The sequence below is a fragment of the Camelina sativa genome, chromosome 4, assembly GCF_030686135.1.
Source record: "Camelina sativa cultivar CO46 ecotype springtype chromosome 4, ASM3068613v1".
NCBI lineage: Eukaryota > Viridiplantae > Streptophyta > Magnoliopsida > Brassicales > Brassicaceae > Camelina > Camelina sativa.
Genome location: NC_141883.1, coordinates 32,459,216 through 32,477,642, shown reverse-complemented (window position 1 = coordinate 32,477,642; position 18,427 = coordinate 32,459,216). Strand labels below are relative to the sequence as shown.

The 18,427-nt window shown below is 33.2% G+C and overlaps 2 protein-coding genes across 2 annotated transcripts; both read left to right on the top strand.

Moving 5' to 3' along the window:
- The first annotated feature begins 6,262 nt into the window (after positions 1 to 6,262).
- LOC104783252 (homeobox-leucine zipper protein ATHB-7) lies at positions 6,263 to 7,669 on the top strand. Its single transcript, XM_010508381.2, has 2 exons — positions 6,263 to 6,863; positions 7,205 to 7,669. The coding sequence occupies exons 1-2, from the start codon at positions 6,504 to 6,506 to the stop codon at positions 7,619 to 7,621; spliced, it is 777 nt and encodes a 258-aa protein (XP_010506683.2). The 5' UTR covers positions 6,263 to 6,503; the 3' UTR covers positions 7,622 to 7,669.
- Positions 7,670 to 14,823: 7,154 nt separating this feature from the next.
- On the top strand, positions 14,824 to 17,157 carry LOC104783251 (cytochrome P450 78A6). The gene is made up of 2 exons (XM_010508380.3): positions 14,824 to 16,102; positions 16,330 to 17,157. Exons 1-2 carry the CDS (start codon positions 15,125 to 15,127, stop codon positions 16,945 to 16,947), a joined length of 1,596 nt encoding a protein of 531 aa, XP_010506682.3. The 5' UTR covers positions 14,824 to 15,124; the 3' UTR covers positions 16,948 to 17,157.
- The last annotated feature ends 1,270 nt before the right edge of the window (positions 17,158 to 18,427 follow it).

The following is an 18,427-nucleotide window of genomic DNA, read 5'->3' as shown; positions in this document are numbered from 1 at the left end:
TAAATATAAGCTTTCTATTATATTTTATTACTTTAACCATCTTTTTAATTACAGTCTCCGAATTCTAATTCATATCTCTTGCAAATTTTTAAAGGCCAACACTATCCCTAATTGATCTTACAAAATTATATTATACGACTAGCTGTTACCCAAACAAATTGCTCTTTGAGTTCTCTGGGGTCCTTTCAGAACATAAACTAATGAAAAGGTACTTGAGGAACCGAGCGCGCGGTGAAAGAGAAATGGACAAGTAGGAAAAGTGCGAAGGCTACTAATCACAAAATTGTAAATTATTATATTTACTACTCAGGAAATAAAACGTAAATCTGAGAAGAAAGAGGAGTGAGTGACTATAAAAGTTAGTCAGAGGAGTAGTTGAGTTATTGATCTGCCCAATATTAGCATTCTTCATTTATTGTCTCTCACCTTTTTCTGCCCAATATTAGTATTCTTTTCTTTTTCTTTTTTCCTTCTTCGCCTTTATTAAAATCGGCCGTTTCATTTCAACCTATCTAGTATATTAAAAACGCCTCATGCATGAATTTGGAGTATATAATATAAAGGGATCCTCTGTTCACTTTAAAAAGTTATAAGACGTTACGTTTCGTAATTTTTAAATTTGTCAAAAAAAAAACTGTGACAAAAAAATGTAACGGAGATGAAGTCAGCAAGATTTATAACGGCAAACGATTTGGTCAACGAGGAAAAAAAGAAAAGCAATTATGTGTAAGTGTAATCAATCTAGTACTAGTAATTTAATACTACTCTTATTAGTTATTTTTCGAGATGTTGTGAGAGATTTTTAATCTGTCTGTGCATGTGCATTGTTTTCACGCAAACGTGACACTTTTAATGAAACCGGCAGTTATAATTGTTCTCTCTTACGCAATAATTAAGCTCATATCTTTATTTTTTTCTGTAATCAGAAAATAATATACGTGCATGTAACTGAAATTTGTACGCTGAAAACGGGGAAGAAAAAGGAGTCCACTTTTCAATGACTCGCTTTTGAGATAAAGTTAGGGAAAGTGCTGCAACATTTTCGTTTAGGTTTGCTAGTGTCCAAGAAATCGAAAATTAATTTTCCACGTAGATATAAGAAATAAGTAATAGAAACTGTGGATGAGAATGACAAATGGAGAAGACGATTCTGGCTCCAGATGTGAACTTTTTTTTTTTACAGTCTTCGAGAGTTGTGTTTTGTGTTGTGTCCGAGTGAAAGAGAGACGACGTAAATGTCAAATCCCTACATATCCGAACCCACGTTGTCCATTCTTATGTTCCTTTAAGAAACAGAAAATGCCTTCAAATCTAATTAATTATACGTGTTTATTTGTATTTTCAAGTTTGATCGGTAATATTAATTCATGTTTTTATTCTGTTGTTACGTCCCTTATTTGTATCCTCAAAGGAACACATAATTATTTCTCCACATAATTAGACTGAAGACTGGTCAACCAAGAGAAAAAGGACACCTTTTCTAGTCCACTCTATTCATTATACTCGTAAATTTTAATTAATGAAAACCTCTTAAAGTTTGTAAATTTTCAGAACTTTATACTGTAAATACGAGAATTAATAGTCCATTTGTAATAATTCATTTTGAATTTTCAATGGCTTAGTACAACTTAGTTTTGGAAAATAAAAAACCTTTTATTTTATTTACGAATGCATATATAAAAACTGTATAAGATCTACATAGATTCAATTTGCATACTCTTAAATCTTAATTATATAATCTGTCAGAAAAAAGTAAAAGTATTTATGTCAATTCTTTAACAATATTTATTGACCAAGCACTAGACGAACTTTTGTTTAAAATGCACTGAACAAACGACCGTTTTTTTTTTGTTGGGCAAAGAAACGACCGTTTCTTATGTATGTGTGTATGTATATGTACTGAAGGACTAAACACCAAACTTATTTGTTCAAAAAGAAGGTAATAAAGCAATTAGAATTTTTGAATAATTAAGGACATAGAGGAGCCCGACGGTACTAGCATTGAAATTAGGGAAAGAGAGAGGACGAGAGCATTTTCATGCCCTCTTTGTTCGTATTCTCTGTCTTCTGTGTATTGAGTTTCTCTCTCTTCGATTACTGAAACAGAAGGTCTACTACTACTCCCAATTGGATTAACCGATTAAGTATGGATTAAATTTTGCAATCACTAAGAAATACTACTATTATGATTTACGACAAAAAGGAGTAGAAGTATATAATATATCCATGGGGTAGTCCAATGGAATTTCCTTCCATTTTGTTAACCTGGCAAGGGAAAATGGGCCTGAAACATCTATTATGGGCCTTTAGAATAAGAAGATTCAATGCTTTGTTTTTTCCTTTTTGTGTTCCTCGCTCATTTCTTTTTGTGGGTCAAGTTTAAAAGATAAGTAGATAACACATAACACATTTCAATGTACATAGATTAGAATATTTTCAAGGGGTCGAAGTAAAAACATTGAGAGTTTTATAAGACGAGAGAAATATTATAATTTAAAAATCAAAACTGGTTTTGGTGGTTGAAATAGATCGAAACCTAAAGCAAAATGAACAGAGTAACATGACGAAGGTCTTTGGTCCGACAAGGTCAGGCACTGAGAAACATCTCACACCTAATATTTGGTTTTTCTCTTGACTTGTTATTATCAGTTTCTTTGACTAAATACAATTAGCAATATCTATAGCTTATTATAATCGATCTTTTAGATAATTATTATGACAACATAAGCAATGGAGTATATCTTTCCTGTACAATGAACGTACTTGTACTTCAACACACTGTAGACATTTTTACACGTAGAAAGGGAATCGAAAGAAACTATAAGAAAATTATAATACGGATAAAGTTCATGTCCCAATCACTCGTTATCTTTATCAATTTTTTCGCTTCATTCATTTTGTTTTCTTCCTAATTTTGTTTCTCGTTTTGTTCTTCGACTCCTCAAAATTTCTTCCCTTGCTATAAACTCTCTGGTTCATAATCTTTCACATAATATGAAAAAGTTATTTTGATCGATGTCTCTAACGTGCTTATTTTAAGATTAAAGAAACGTGAACATCGGAGTTTGTTTCGGTGTATTAAGTAAAATATCTTGATCTGAAGATGGGTTTGTTTTTGTAATTAATTATTCGGTAAGGAAAGTCGAGCCGCTTTATTTTCCAACATCGCTTTAACGAGTAGTAGTAGTTAAAGAAGTAGGGTAAGATTGTTGGCCACTTGAGTCGTATGTGACAATGAATTTAGGATTATTATATCCTTTTTGATAATAACATTATTAAAACCAATGATGAACTTGACCAAAAGTAATTAGATATTTCATTTTCATCTATTAATTCTATAAAGTTATTATCAGGCAAAGATAAGTTTTTTTTTAAGGCGGTGCGAAATGTCTGTTTCTCATTGGCACCTCGTTGGCATCATATATCCTCCAAACCATCATATATCTATTTTAGCTTACATTTTCATTCGATCTACTATAGTTATTAAAAAAAAAGAAACAAATTTTAGGAGAAGTAAAAAAATTGTAAGGTCAAATATAACTTAAAGAAAAGCAGAATTACAAACGATAAACTTATGTTAACCAGGTTTTTTACTTTCCCTTACCAACCAAATTACTATATGTTCAATTCTCATGGACTACAGATAAATACCAGATTAATGTATCATGTCTTGATTATAGATATTTGCCCCCAAATAAAATATTTGTTTAGAGACGTCTAAAAATACTATATTCTTACTGTAGTAACGGTAATAATCTATATGATAGAATCACAAATTACGGATTTTTATTTATTTTGAAAGTTAAATGAATATTATTAGAACGTAAATATGTCAAAAAGCTTAATATCACACGCGGCAAGTCGAGGAGCTTGCAAATACAAACAAGCCAAGGCACCGTTTAATTAGTAGTATAAAATTAAGACAACAGAACGAAACTTTTAACAAACAAAAATGAAGAATTTGTCTTCTCTTACGGCTCTTATCGGAAAATGGCGATATTTAAATTAACAACGACACGTGTGTACTACTGCCAAGGAGAAATATTCAGGCACTACCACAGATCAACTGCCAAGTCATCTCTTTGATGTCCCAAAGCATTGATCTCTCATCTCTGACTACAACCACTTGGCTAGTTTTCCATGGCTGTTTTCGATATTTTTGATTGTCACTTCTGATTTTATTTATACGAGTTCAATACGACTTTAGAATTGAACTCTTACCTTTAATTTTAGTTGATAATTATTTTTTGTTAATTTTTTTTTAAGAACAGATTTAATTATAAATTAAAAGACTAGGGTTTGAAAATGTCGTATCTAGATGGCCCAATCTTAATTTTTTTGCTTGTATAAATTAGTCAAAAGAAATTTCCGACAAGCAAGGTGAACGTTAACCTTAAACTAATCAGAAAAGCAAGAATTAAAGTTGTTGTTCACATTAATACTAATATTGTTAAATTGTTATCGCTATCGTGAAGAAAATAAAATTTAGATGATCTGGTTCAAGTCTGCTGACAAGAAAAAATGTGGTTCTTTTAGGTTTAGGGTGACCATAGCTTCTTTCTAATTTTCTGATACAGTTAAAAACCGAAAATATACCTTCTTGATTCCTCTAAAGTACCAGAGAGAATTAAAAACATCCATAATTTTTACAATAAACTTTTAGAGAAAGTTTTTCAAAACCAATTGTATGAAGTCTATCCCAAAAAAAAAATATAGGCCATTCTATTTGTTTTTATTTTCTTAAATGATGTTCGTAGAAAAAAGAACAGAAAGATGAAAATATTAAAATTTCGGAAGAATCATTATGTCCCTGATTTATCATAAGTTTAAATAAGATTTTAGAAACAAATTATTTACGTGTAGATATAATTGTCAAATTTTAAAATGGGAAGTAAATATATTTTTTAAAAGATAAGAGAATGTCAACAAATGATCACAGATGAGTTGGCAAAAAAAGTAATAAGATCACATGCATGGAAGATTTACGTGTGGTAAAGGTAACATGTACTAATCTTATCTACAAAAATAATACGCGTGATAAAAACAATAATCTTGCAAGCAACAAAAACTAAACGAGGAGTTTTACCATCCCTTATCCCAATCGATACTACACATAATATATAGTTGAAAGATTTGCTACGTGGTTTGAAGACTTACTACAAAAGTATTTTCAAATGGTGAATTAGAAGTATCCTTTTATTACATTCTTTGAAAATTAGTTCAGGCTTCGATTCTAAATCTCCGATTAGAAAAAAAATGCGTAAACAAATTGCTGGAAGGATATCCCATAGTCTTTCAAACTATAGTACTTAATCCCAATATTTTGTTTATAGATTATGTGATGTAATCAATATTTGTTTTAGAATGCAAATACAACAAAAAGTCAGTCACATCTAATACAATTTTCTGATTTATGGCATACGTATTCTAACACCCGTCCCACATCCTAAATTGTGTGAACGTTAGATCTGTCGCACAATCATAAGAAAATATAAGGCATAATATGTTGCATATAATATTTTTATATTCGCCAGAGATGCACTGAAAAAAGACAAGAATATACTCATAATCTCATCTTTTTTGTGTGCATCCGCCAATGTAATTGTGCACGTTGATCATTTAAGCCCTCAAGAAAAGGAAAAATAAATCATTCAATCCACAATTTGATGATAAACGCGTTTGACACATTTTGACACCAAACACAGTGCATCCGCTTTCAAACTCCATATATAACAAATTTACAAATAAATTTCCTATAGGATTAGGAATCACTTTAATTGTTTAAAAATGATCAGTTCATAAATGATAATTAATTCATCGTTTTATTTATGATCCATTAATTATTGCGATGACAGCATTTGATATGCACCCACATCATCAAACACATCAGTAACAGTTGTTCCATTTCCATGTTCACATCGACCAGAATGCGGTACATATTTAAAGATAAGATCATATGTGTGTGTATATTATATATAGTACGTAGAGTTTTAAAGAGATTTTTTACTTACTATTTTTCACTTTGACTATTTTAATAAAATTTTAAAACTATTGATATTACTGACAAGTTGTTTTTTTAGAGAGAAAGCTTTATAAAAAGACCATACTAATTACATAAAAAGTAGTAAAAGAAATTAAAAAGGTGGAAATTATTAATCAGTAGTTAGATGATTAATTCGCGTTGAAATGAAACTCGACTTAACAAGTGATAGCGACGACTCTAGAAACAGCCAAAATCCGCCCTATTGCTACCTGTCGACCCACAAATCGTTTAGCTCAAAATTGAATGAAAATTTTACAATAAAGCAACCCAAAGTTTTTATCTTATTATATGCTAAGGACCCCCTCCAACCAAAATAAATAAATCAAAATTTTATACAACTATTAACAACATAACAATCTCAGCCTCATCACACATCATATAAAGGAGATAGCCAACATCACAATACAAAGAGATTCCAAAAAAAAAAAAAAAAAAGACCTCTGAGTAAAATTCCGATGAGATGACGGAAGGAGGAGAATATTCTCCGGTGATGATATCATCAGATCCATTCATGTCCATGAAGAAGATGAAGAAGAGCAACCACAACAAGAACAACCAGAGAAGGTTTAGCGACGAGCAGATCAAGTCACTGGAGATGATGTTTGAGTCTGAGACAAGACTTGAGCCAAGGAAGAAGGTTCAATTAGCTAGAGAGCTAGGGTTACAGCCGAGGCAAGTGGCTATATGGTTTCAGAACAAGAGGGCTCGTTGGAAATCTAAGCAGCTCGAGACAGAGTACAACATTCTCAGACAAAACTACGACAACTTGGCTTCTCAGTTTGAGTCTCTCAAGAAAGAAAAGCAAGCACTAGTCTCCGAGGTATGTTACATAAACTCTGTTTTTATATTTATATGGTTTAATTAAGGAGAGTGATCAGATGATTGATGAATAAATCTATGTTTTTTTTTGGTTTAAGTATAATAAAAATCTATGCTTTAGTAGTTGTAAACTGCAGTTAGTATGGCTAATTATTACAACCAAGAAGTGATCATGTAATAAATGATGTGCGTTAATGGTTGTATACTGCAATTAATGACTAAAAAGCTGTGTTTCTGTTAATTAATTACTATAATTAAGGACTAATCAGGTGATTATAAAAAGCTCTGTTTTCATGTTTTATTGAAGCAAGATATTGAGTTGTTGTTATTACCTTTATGCAGTTGCAGAGGCTAAACGAGGAGATGCTACACCAAACAAAGGAGGAAGAAAGGCAGTGCTGTGGTGATCAAGCTGTGGTGGCTCTAAGCAGCACAGATCATGAATCAGAAAACGAAGAGAACCACCCAAGGTGTGAACCGGAGGAGGTTAGACCGGAGATGGAGATGTATGATGAGAAAGGTCATCATGGGGGTTTGTGTGATCATCATGATCATGATGATGAAGATGGTTATAACAGCAACATCAAGAGAGAGGAGTATTTTGGTGGGTTTGAGGAAGAACCAGATCATTTAATGAACATTGTTGAACCAGCTGATAGTTGCTTGACATCGTCTGATGACTGGAGAGGTTTCAAATCAGATACTAGTCTCTTGCACCAATCAAGCAGCAATTACCCTTGGTGGGATTTTTGGTCCTGAAACTTTAGCTCTTCATATATAAGATGATGAAACATATTCAAATCGAAATTTATCGGGATGCATAGCATGAACCGAAGCCACGGATATAGAGGTGTTCAGTCCAGCAAACCGACAGCGGGGATTTTGCAGGATTTTTAGCTGAATTTCATGGTTTTGTCTGTGTATAAATTGTGTTAGAAAGTCGTATATTCTCAGTTAGTCTTTGTAATTCTGTTTGTAGTGGTAAAGTACTCATTATGGTTTGTAGCTAAGTAGTAAGTTTAAGACTTAATAGATTATGATGAATAAAAAATCAAAGGCAGGTGAATCATATATATATATGAAGTTATGCGTCAATATGTTAAGATCAGGACAAGAACTAAGTTGGTACTCCGGTTTATTGACAAAAACAGAGCAAACATAGCAAAGATTTAGGGCAAAATCATGAAATTCAAAGACGAAATAGAAGTAAAGGAAGCAGAAATTGAAGATGATAATGGTAAAATCAGAGCAAATTGCGCATGAAATTGCATCTTTGCTCCAACTCATAATTCAATATGTGTTTCTCATTGAGAGACGAAGTTCATGTATTTGTTTGGGACTCAAGTTTTCGTAGCTAACGGTTGTATTTAAATTAACGATTCTGTTGTTTCCTTTTTTCACTTAGGTTAGGAAAGTTCAGAGCAAAACCGAACCTGAGGAGAACACAGCTGTTAGTCGGTTCGGGTAAAAAATTATTGACACTATCAAAATGTAAATCATCCTCTTGCGCCGTTGTGTCGAGCAATTAAAATATGACGCCGTCTCTTAGCTACAGATCATATGGGCTTTTATATTAAACACTTGTAATATATGGGCTTTTCTAAACCAGATCAAACCTTACATACTGTAGTAGCTCCTAAATTCGTAGTTGCAATAAAACATGTATTATCGATTTCCATGCGTATGATGCATGACTAGCTAATACATCGATAAATTTGCATTATTTTGTTCATTATTTTCCAAATCAAATAATTGTGCGTTTTAACACTGACAGGAAAATTCATATTAAAAGCATATAAAGGAAGAAAAAGAAACTAACAGAAAAACATTGAAATGATTAGATGAAACTGGTCTTTAGCTAATAATGCACTGATGAATCAACAATATTTTAAATTAAGATTCGATCGCACAGTCTAAGCTAGATGGAGATTTGATTGATAATTAAAGTATATTGATGGTGTCACATAGACTCAACTTCTTCTTCTTCTTCTTTTTTTTTTTTTTTTTTTTTGGTTTTAATGTTAACATAGAGAGACTCAACTTGCATGCAAATGAATCTCAATTCACACCACACGTCGTTAATCGTATGAGTTTTTCTGCAAACCAGACCAAGATACTCAAAAATATTATATAGCTAACATTATTTATTGGTTGGGTGGCATAGGGACACTAAAGTGTAACAAAGTTGAAGAAAGCTATTAGATTCTCTTTCAAATAGTTTACTTCGAAATATTGTATATTATTCGGGTCTCCATGAAAATAACATGTTGCGCCATATCTTGCATACTCTTTTTCTTTTCTTTTCTTTCTTGAAAGATCTTACTTTAATTTGGTAGATTTTCGAATATCGAGCATGGACAAATGAAAAAGTCAACATCTCAAATTGTCTCGAGAGGTTTCCCATATATATTTATTTTATTTTATAAAGAGAAAAGGGAGGAAAACAAGAGTCAACCCCTTTGAAGAAGTTAGACCCCATGCATGCATTCTGAAATTAGTGTTAAGATCTGGACCAGCGATCGTTGTAAGTTGTAACTTGCATTTTTATTCGAGATCGTTACTCCAAAATATATGATATGCTGAAAACTTGAATTAATCGGTAATTATCGATATTGTGACTGTTATTTTTAATTACAGTAAGATTAGTAATAAGTCAAACTGTATCATAATAGTATCGACCAAAGTTTTAATGTGATCCATATCTATCCGATCCGGACAGTATAGTGTAGACTTTCATAATATTCTTTCGGAAAAAGTATATATATAGTAAGATTTTAAAAAGAGGAATTTTCAATTATTACAAGAGCTTTAATTTGACACATCGTCAACAAGATGCGACATGGATTGGAGCTGTTCTGATATTCTGATTAAGATCATGGCAGCGAATCTATTCATCATTCAAATTGTTAAGCAAAAGGTTGTTAGGCAATCTATAAGATAAAATTAAAATATTGCCATCACAGAAAACCCATCGTAGATTTTATTTTATTTTATTAAACGTGCGTATATATATATATATATATATACTTCCTCATTTTCATATTTAAAAAAAAACTATCTAATGTGATCAAAGTCCAGAGACAACAGATTGTTTTAGAAACATGGGAAAATTAGGATTAAGGGGATTACAATAAAAAATCAATGCTATTGTTGTTTGCATATATAATTAACACAAACAAAATTGCTATGGTTGGGATGCCGGGTTGGTGACTTTTGTGTTGCGTCGCGATGATGTTTTTGGTAGTTCAATGCGTATTGTTTTTACTGGCCGAATTAATTCCATGGATTAAAAATTGATAAACATATATCTCATGGTTTGCTATTTAAGTTTTAGACGACTTTTCTAAATCTCCAAAAATATCTTGCATAGAGAATTTTAATTTCATATACATATAACCATATATCTCTCTTGGTTATTCGACATCTAAGGCAAATTATGTATATAACCATATCTCTCTTAGTTATTCGATATATCTAAGGAGATTCTCGGAATAATGTTGCGAGTCCATTTGCATTCATCTGTATAAAGTACAATGATGCTGTGATGCTGTGTGTACCTAGCTAGCTAAGCTACGGCAGTCCACTAAGGTACCATAGGTCCATAGGTTATATCAATGTATAATTAAATTAAATAGCAGATGTAAATAAATATGCATGACAACTGTAGTACTGTTATAAAAATTACTTTTCAAATTTCGGCAAGTGCTTAACTACAGTTAGTACTGTTGGCTATATAAAGTAGTTTTGCCTACAAAATACTTTTGAGTATAGGTTATATTGCATGGTACAATTAAATTCGAAATAAATTATTGTCATGTATGGTCAATTTTGAAATTAACACACTAACGACATTTTAGTTTGCCCCATTTATAAGGGCAAGGATCACACATTAGGCTACGTTCATATAGAGACACCCCCTTCCAAGAAATCGACGTATCGAATTAAATGTATCATCAAGTTTATAGAGACACTTTTGGTTTCATATGACAATTAGCTAATACTTTCTTTAATTACATGTATCATCAAGTTTATATTTTGATGACCAAATTGTTAATAAATAGCTCTAAGCTGGGGGTGGGGGGGATGTTGCAATCACTATCAAACTATTTATTGACCCAAGTCTAGTCTTTGGATTGATCCTCACTTATTAAAGACCAGAACAAAACAAAAGAAAACAAAACATATACATAAATAAGCATGACAGAAGAAGATGCATGCGCACACTTATGTACAAACATGCATAGTTTTGTAAAGTTTTTTGTTGTTTCTTTAAAATTATGCGATTTTAGCTTTTAAGATAAAAAGAGACTAAAGTTATATTGATAATTTACCTAATGCTAAGTTGAAGTTCGATCAACGGCCAGGCACTTCTCAATGTGAGACGTGAGAAATCTCAGACCGTTGATGTAAACCATCGACAAGAACTTGATAACCGATAGTTAGGGACCATATAGATTTTGTGTTTAAACAGATCACGTGGATTGTCTGATTAGCCTTATATAACCATAATGCCCTTGCCTTTGAATATGTCTATGTTTAGGCGGTGGGTATTATTGTCATTTCCTCGGTAAGTATTCTACATGCGCCAAGTGTGCATATGTCAATTATACCACACTCTGAAAATTTGACACGATTAAACGCTTAATTTGTTCGATCCTCACATGTGTGGCGTAACGGAAAGCGAAGGATTCTGATCGGTCAAATTTGGAAACGAAATTGACGATGTAAATCAGATGGTACCGTCACTTGGGGTACACAAGACATATAGCCAACAACAAAGATCCAACGCAATACATTTGTGTCTGAGGAGCATGTTTTAATTTTTTGGGCCCGAACGGTCAATCTCTAGCTGAAATCTCACCTAAAGGTCAAAATTCAAATAGTATAAGTTTTGTCTCTTTTTGCGAAAAATATTATATAAGTTAAGTATCTAATTAAACTTTTTATAACAGAAAAAAACATCTGATTGAATTTCATATATGTAGTATGTATGTATAATTGTATATATATACACATATGTTATATGTTTGTTTGTTTTGTTTTTTTTTTGACAAACGAACACACATATGTTATATGTATGTTTAATTCGTTGTAGTATTTCTTTTGTTTACAAGTCCACGATCCTATACAGTAATTCGTTATAGACATGTTCGAGGAAATGATGTATACCACGAATCTTCTACATCGAAAATATTTCATAAGGGAATCTTTCTATTGATATAGAATATTCTAGTTTTATAACAAAACATTTCAGCGGCAGCCGAACCATAAACTGCTCACAATAAATCATGTGGCTTTAAGAATATATAAATGGATGAAAGTAATATGTATATAAGATGACCTTAAAACTAATGATGTATAGTGATCAATGACTAACTTTGTAATAGAATTGTCAAATGTATGGTGGTTAATATTTTATACATATAATTATAAATAGTAACTGTTTTGAGCTAAACAAACAGCTAGAAGTTGAAGAAATTGTATATATAGCTGTCATAGCGTCATGTAACACATAAAGGGAGGTTAACGAATTAATGTATAAATTTAATTTGTCTCGTGGATAAGTAGCAAGTACAACCGTATACGCTATTATCTGTTTACAATATAGAGTTTAAAATATTTCTAACCTTTTTCAAACCACGGTTGATTATGCATTATTTGTCCTTTTGCCATATATATATAATGGCATGTTGGGTTATCATATTAGAGAAAACCAAATTAAAAACTAGTGAAAACGCACATGTAAACAAGGCATTGGAGAACTCATTAATCGCTCCCACGTCCGTGATTTAAAAACTTATCAGAACTAGAAAGTGTCAAGCGGTTATAAGTTGTAACTCCTGAATCCTGACTGATTAATCAAGAACTAGTCAAATAATAAAATACTGAATAATCAAATCCATCGATTATAATATATACTACTGCGCACGCATTCATATTTTAATTTATTTATTGGATACAGTTAAGATCAAATTGTAGATTCTTCAATAGTTTGGTATAAACCTAAGTCTTTAACAAAAACCTAGACTGTAAATATATTTTCCGATCCGATATTATTTAAAAATGATACTTATATATATATATATATGTCAGTAAAATCATTTTATTTTATAGCTTTAGTGTCGAGTTTAGTATATTATTGAATTATGTTTTAACTTTAGGCCTTTTTTACCGTATGAGATTGAACACGTGCCCAACAGCATGACGTCTTAGAAGAAAGAGAATATCCCCTTGGGATTGGAGAGCTCAAGGCGCACGCGCCCGCGTATGACGGCGCCAAACCGTTATAATCTTAAGTATTTGCTTGCTAGTAACGTAACGTACCGTTATAAATTTTGTAATCAATTAGTTGATTTGAACTTTTGAGAATTAATTACAATATAAATTTGGGATTTAAAAAAAGAAAACTATGAACCTTACCAAAAAAAAAAAAAAAAAAGAAAAAAAGAAAACTATGAAATGTTGTTTTTGATAAACCCATTGCAAGGTATTTTTTTTTTTTTTTAAAGATAAACCCATTGTAAAACTGTTATCGTATATATATAAACAGATAGATAAGTGAGGTCAACTGGATTACCAAATAATAGATAAAATTCATTTTACTAATACATGATTTATGTTTGATTCAACGGTTACGATGATAATTAAGTAGTGTTTAATATTAAGTTAATTCATGTAACCATCACAGTACACCTATTTAATTACAACAATATCTATTAGTATTTTTTGTGTGAGTTAAGCCACCTGTTGCAATTTCATTTGTTATAAGTGAAACTTATTTTTACTAAAGGCTATATAATAGTATGCACTATTAATATTACAATTATTCGTTACATTCTGGAATCCTTTTGAAACGATTACATTCAAAGTGGTCTTGCTTTTTTTTTTTTTTTTTTAACACCTTTAGTTTGATGTTTATATTTTTGTCAAATAGATCGGTGAACAAGACTCTTCTGCAATCATCTTTTCCTTGTGGCTGAACGGTCTTGCTTTAATTTTCCTTTTAAAAAAAAAATAAAACACTAGAATCAAATCTTCAAGCACTATCGATTTTTCAATTATAAGATATCAATCCAAAAAGATTCAAAATCAACGTCTATCGATTTCATGGAATCGAGCTTGGCAACTATAATTTATCTGCGGAAGTTACATTTACATATTTTGTTCCAATATTGAGGTTAGGGCTGGGCAAAATAACCGATAACCAAATAACCGACCGAAACCGAACCGAAAAAAACCAAACCGAACCGAACCGAAATTCTTCAAATACCCGAATGGTTAGTAAAAATCTATATCCAAACTAACTGAAACCGAACCGAACCGAACCGACAATTAAATGGTTAACCGAAATATCCGAAAACCTAGAAGATATCAAATATTATATACTTAATATTATGCAAAACTATAAAATAAACTTAAAATATAAATTATTTCTAGATTCAAAACAATTAAATATTTTAAATAATCAATATATGTAAATGTTATTATTTTGAATTTACAAAGTTAAATACTATTTTGTAAAATTGAATCCATATTTTTCCCTTTTTTGTATTTTTGTTATTGTATATTTGGTTAATTTTGGTTATATTCGGTTAGTTTTGGTTATATTTGGTTTATTTGGTTAATGTTAATATAATTTATGTTAGTTATGGTTATTTATTTAAATAACCAAACCGAAACCGAACCGAAAGAAACCGAACCGAACCGAACCGAAATTTCAAAAATATCCAAATGGTTACTATATTACTATATCCAAAATAACCGAAACCGAATACAACCGAACCGAAACCGAATGGTTAACCGAATGCCCAGGCCTAATTGAAGTGTCTAATATCTGTAACTTACGTTATTAAAGTGAGTTGACTTCGCATTGCTATATACTCTCCATATACATGTGAAACATCAGATTTTATATAAAATTGTACTTACTTCTCCGAAAACATAACTACTAGAATATTAGCTAAAGCGAAATATAGGATGAAATTATATATGTCGAACAATGAACACATTCTTAACAAAGAGAGAGCGACAATAACAATTACACAAATATAATTATTTAAGAAATATCTAAATTATATACTAAATGAGACATATATACATAAAAAAAAAAAAAAAAAAATGTAGCCAGAGGAGTCCTCAGAATGCCTATATAAATACCAAAGCTATCTGTTAATCTTTAACCCCACAGCCCAAAAGACACTCTCCTTGAGTTTTCTCCTCTCTATCTCTCTCTCTTCACTTACTTTGCTTTGATCCACCACCATGGCTACGAAACTCGAAAGCTCCTTGATCTTTGCCCTCTTGTCCAAATGCAGCGTACTAAGCCAAACTAACCTCGCTTTGTCTCTCCTCGCCGTCACAATCATCTGGCTCGCCATATCTCTCTTCTTCTGGACCTATCCCGGAGGACCCGCTTGGGGCAAATACCTCTTCCGCCGGTTAGCATCCGGTTCATACAAAACCGGTAACGTTATCCCCGGTCCAAGAGGCTTCCCTCTTGTTGGAAGCATGTCACTCATGTCAAGTACTCTAGCTCACCGTCGAATCGCTGATGTTGCTGAGAAATTCGGAGCCAAGCGGCTCATGGCTTTCAGCTTAGGAGAAACTCGTGTGATCGTCACGTGCAATCCCGACGTCGCCAAAGAGATTCTCAATAGCCCTGTTTTCGCTGACCGACCGGTTAAAGAATCGGCTTACTCTCTGATGTTTAACAGAGCAATTGGCTTTGCACCGCACGGTGTTTATTGGCGAACGCTTCGCCGTATCGCTTCGAACCATCTCTTTAGCCCGAAACAAATCAGACGAGCGGAGACTCAACGGCGCGTGATCTCGAGCCAGATGGTTGAGTTTCTTGAAAAACAGAGTAGTGACAACGGACTCTGTTCTGTTCGTGAGTTGCTTAAAACGGCGTCGCTTAACAACATGATGTGCTCTGTTTTCGGACAAAAGTACGAGCTTGAGCAAGACCATGTTGAGTTACGTGAATTGGTCGAAGAAGGTTATGATCTACTCGGAACATTGAACTGGACCGATCACCTTCCTTGGTTATCCGAGTTTGATCCTCAGAGTATCCGGTCTAGATGTTCCACACTCGTACCGAAGGTAAACCGGTTTGTATCCCGGATCATATCACAACACCGTAATCAAACCGGTGATTCTCCTCGTGATTTCGTCGACGTTTTGCTCTCTCTCCATGGTTCGGATCAACTATCCGACCCGGACATAATCGCCGTTCTTTGGGTATGCATATCAAATTTTATTTAATTAAAGTTTTGAAAACTATATAATATTTGTCAAAAAATTTAGATTAAAACATGAAATTTGAAGAGTGAACGTGACGTGTGGTGGGATAAATAAAAAAATGCTTGACATCAAATTAGTAATTTTTATATTTATTAACAGATTCTATAAACAGTAACAAGTACACTAAATAAATATCGCATTTGATTTTTTTGTTTTTGTTACAGGAGATGATATTCAGAGGAACAGACACGGTTGCGGTTTTAATCGAGTGGATTCTGGCGAGGATGGTCCTTCATCCAGATATTCAATCGACGGTACAGGATGAGCTAGATCAAGTGGTCGGAAAATCAAGGGCCGTAGATGAATCTGACTTGGCTTCACTTCCATATCTGACGGCTGTGGTGAAAGAAGTGCTGAGGCTTCACCCTCCAGGCCCACTTCTATCATGGGCCCGTTTGGCCATAACTGACACGATCGTTGATGGTCGTCTCGTTCCGGCAGGGACCACAGCAATGGTGAACATGTGGGCCGTATCGCATGATCCACACGTGTGGGTTGATCCTTTGGAGTTTAAACCCGAGAGGTTCGTGGCAAAAGAAGGTGAGGCGGAGTTTTCGGTTCTCGGGTCGGATTTGAGGCTTGCACCGTTCGGGTCGGGTCGTCGGATCTGTCCAGGGAAGAATCTGGGTTTGACTACTGTTACGTTTTGGACCGCGACGTTGTTGCATGAGTTTCAATGGGGACCGTCCGATGTGAACGGCGTTGACTTATCTGAGAAACTGAGGCTTTCGTGTGAGATGGCTAGTCCCCTTGCTGCTAAAGTGTGCCGTAGGCGCAGTTAAAAAAAAAAAAAAAGCAAAGTTACAAAGACTGGAGACAAATTATATTAATTAAGCAGTTTTTTTTCGTTTTATTAGAACTAACTTTCTTTTGTGTTTGTGCTTGTGTGTGTGTAAGGTGTTGTGAGTCTGAGAGGAGAGTGATGTGGGTTTGTTGTAGGGGTTTGTACATACATGAAAGTAAACAAGTAATCTTTATTTATATTTACACCATAATGCGTATTAAATTAACTAATCGAAAAATTAACTTAATTTCATACATATTTGATGTTGTTCGCCCACAAACTGGGCGTGCAATTTGATTACTTCCCAACTAAAAATTCGTAGGTTTTGGTATTTCTAACCTTTTTTATAAAACAATAGAATGAGTTCTAATACACAAAGATTGCAACTGGATATTAAATTATGAAATCAATATCAAGAGATCTTGGTGAACGATCTTTTGCAAGTCCACAAAACATTCTTTAATTATTATTATTATAACAATCACTTGTGTACTAAGTTGCATAAAAACATGAATTTTTTTAATCTGCTATATCAAAACACAGTTGACGCTTTATTTTTTTTAAAAGAATAAAACTAGCTTTCTTGGAATCAAACTGTTATTAAGAATATAACGTTTTCATATTTCTATTCGTATATCCAATACGTACTGTACATGAAAACAACAGCACTTGAAGACCAAGTAAAATAACTATATTAAATAGTGTACTAATTCACATTCTAACATTCAATGAATAAATTTCCTCGAATAGGTGTAAATTAAAATCCAAAGACAACAATGATCAATTTGTGACATTGATAAATTAGTTTTGACACACCACTTTTTATCTCGGGCACGGGTTTCGATGCTCCACCAAAACAGAAAGAGCTTTTCAAAAAACCAAACTCCACCAACTCCCTGTTAGCGGTTAATTGTATTATCCACTGGCTCTTCCTTGGGCTCAAGGAAAACACACTGGTCCATGCAATGCCGCCGTTGAGATCAGTGTATGCTTTTCTTCTTCCGGCGACTCCCACCACCAAAGTGTACATCGGAGCCACCCAAATCTCTAGTACGAATCCTTCTACTTAGCTACTAAACCTTTCCAACCTTGATAACCCTTTGAAACTGTATAACCCTACAATTTTCACCGCCCCAGAAAGTGTTACATCTACCTCAGCCCCTGTAAACCTTGCTAGTATCTACCATTTAAGAGACTATGGAGAACAAAATTCCGTATTACCTAAAAGGCAAGGAAATTGCCACAAGCTTCTCTCCCCCACTCCGTAAGAGAATCCAAGCCCCGGATCTCGATACCTCTGCACTAATAAAGGAAAATGTCCTCACTCTGATGGATCGACTTACAAATCCTGCTGCTCAAAGATTATAGTCTCTCTTCCCTTTCCTCGCCAACTGATGAAATCTAAAAGGCAAAGCTACTGGGTCAGATCTAGGTCGTGGCTGCTTTCAGTTCAGATTCGATTTTGTAGAAGACATGCA

Coding starts and splice junctions, on each gene's coding strand:
- LOC104783251 (XM_010508380.3), top strand. CDS start 15,125: ATGGCTACGAAACTCGAAAGCTCCTTGATCTTTGCCCTCTTGTCCAAA. Junction 16,103..16,329: donor ACATAATCGCCGTTCTTTGG/GTATGCATATCA, acceptor TTTTTGTTACAG/GAGATGATATTCAGAGGAAC.
- LOC104783252 (XM_010508381.2), top strand. CDS start 6,504: ATGACGGAAGGAGGAGAATATTCTCCGGTGATGATATCATCAGATCCA. Junction 6,864..7,204: donor AGCAAGCACTAGTCTCCGAG/GTATGTTACATA, acceptor ACCTTTATGCAG/TTGCAGAGGCTAAACGAGGA.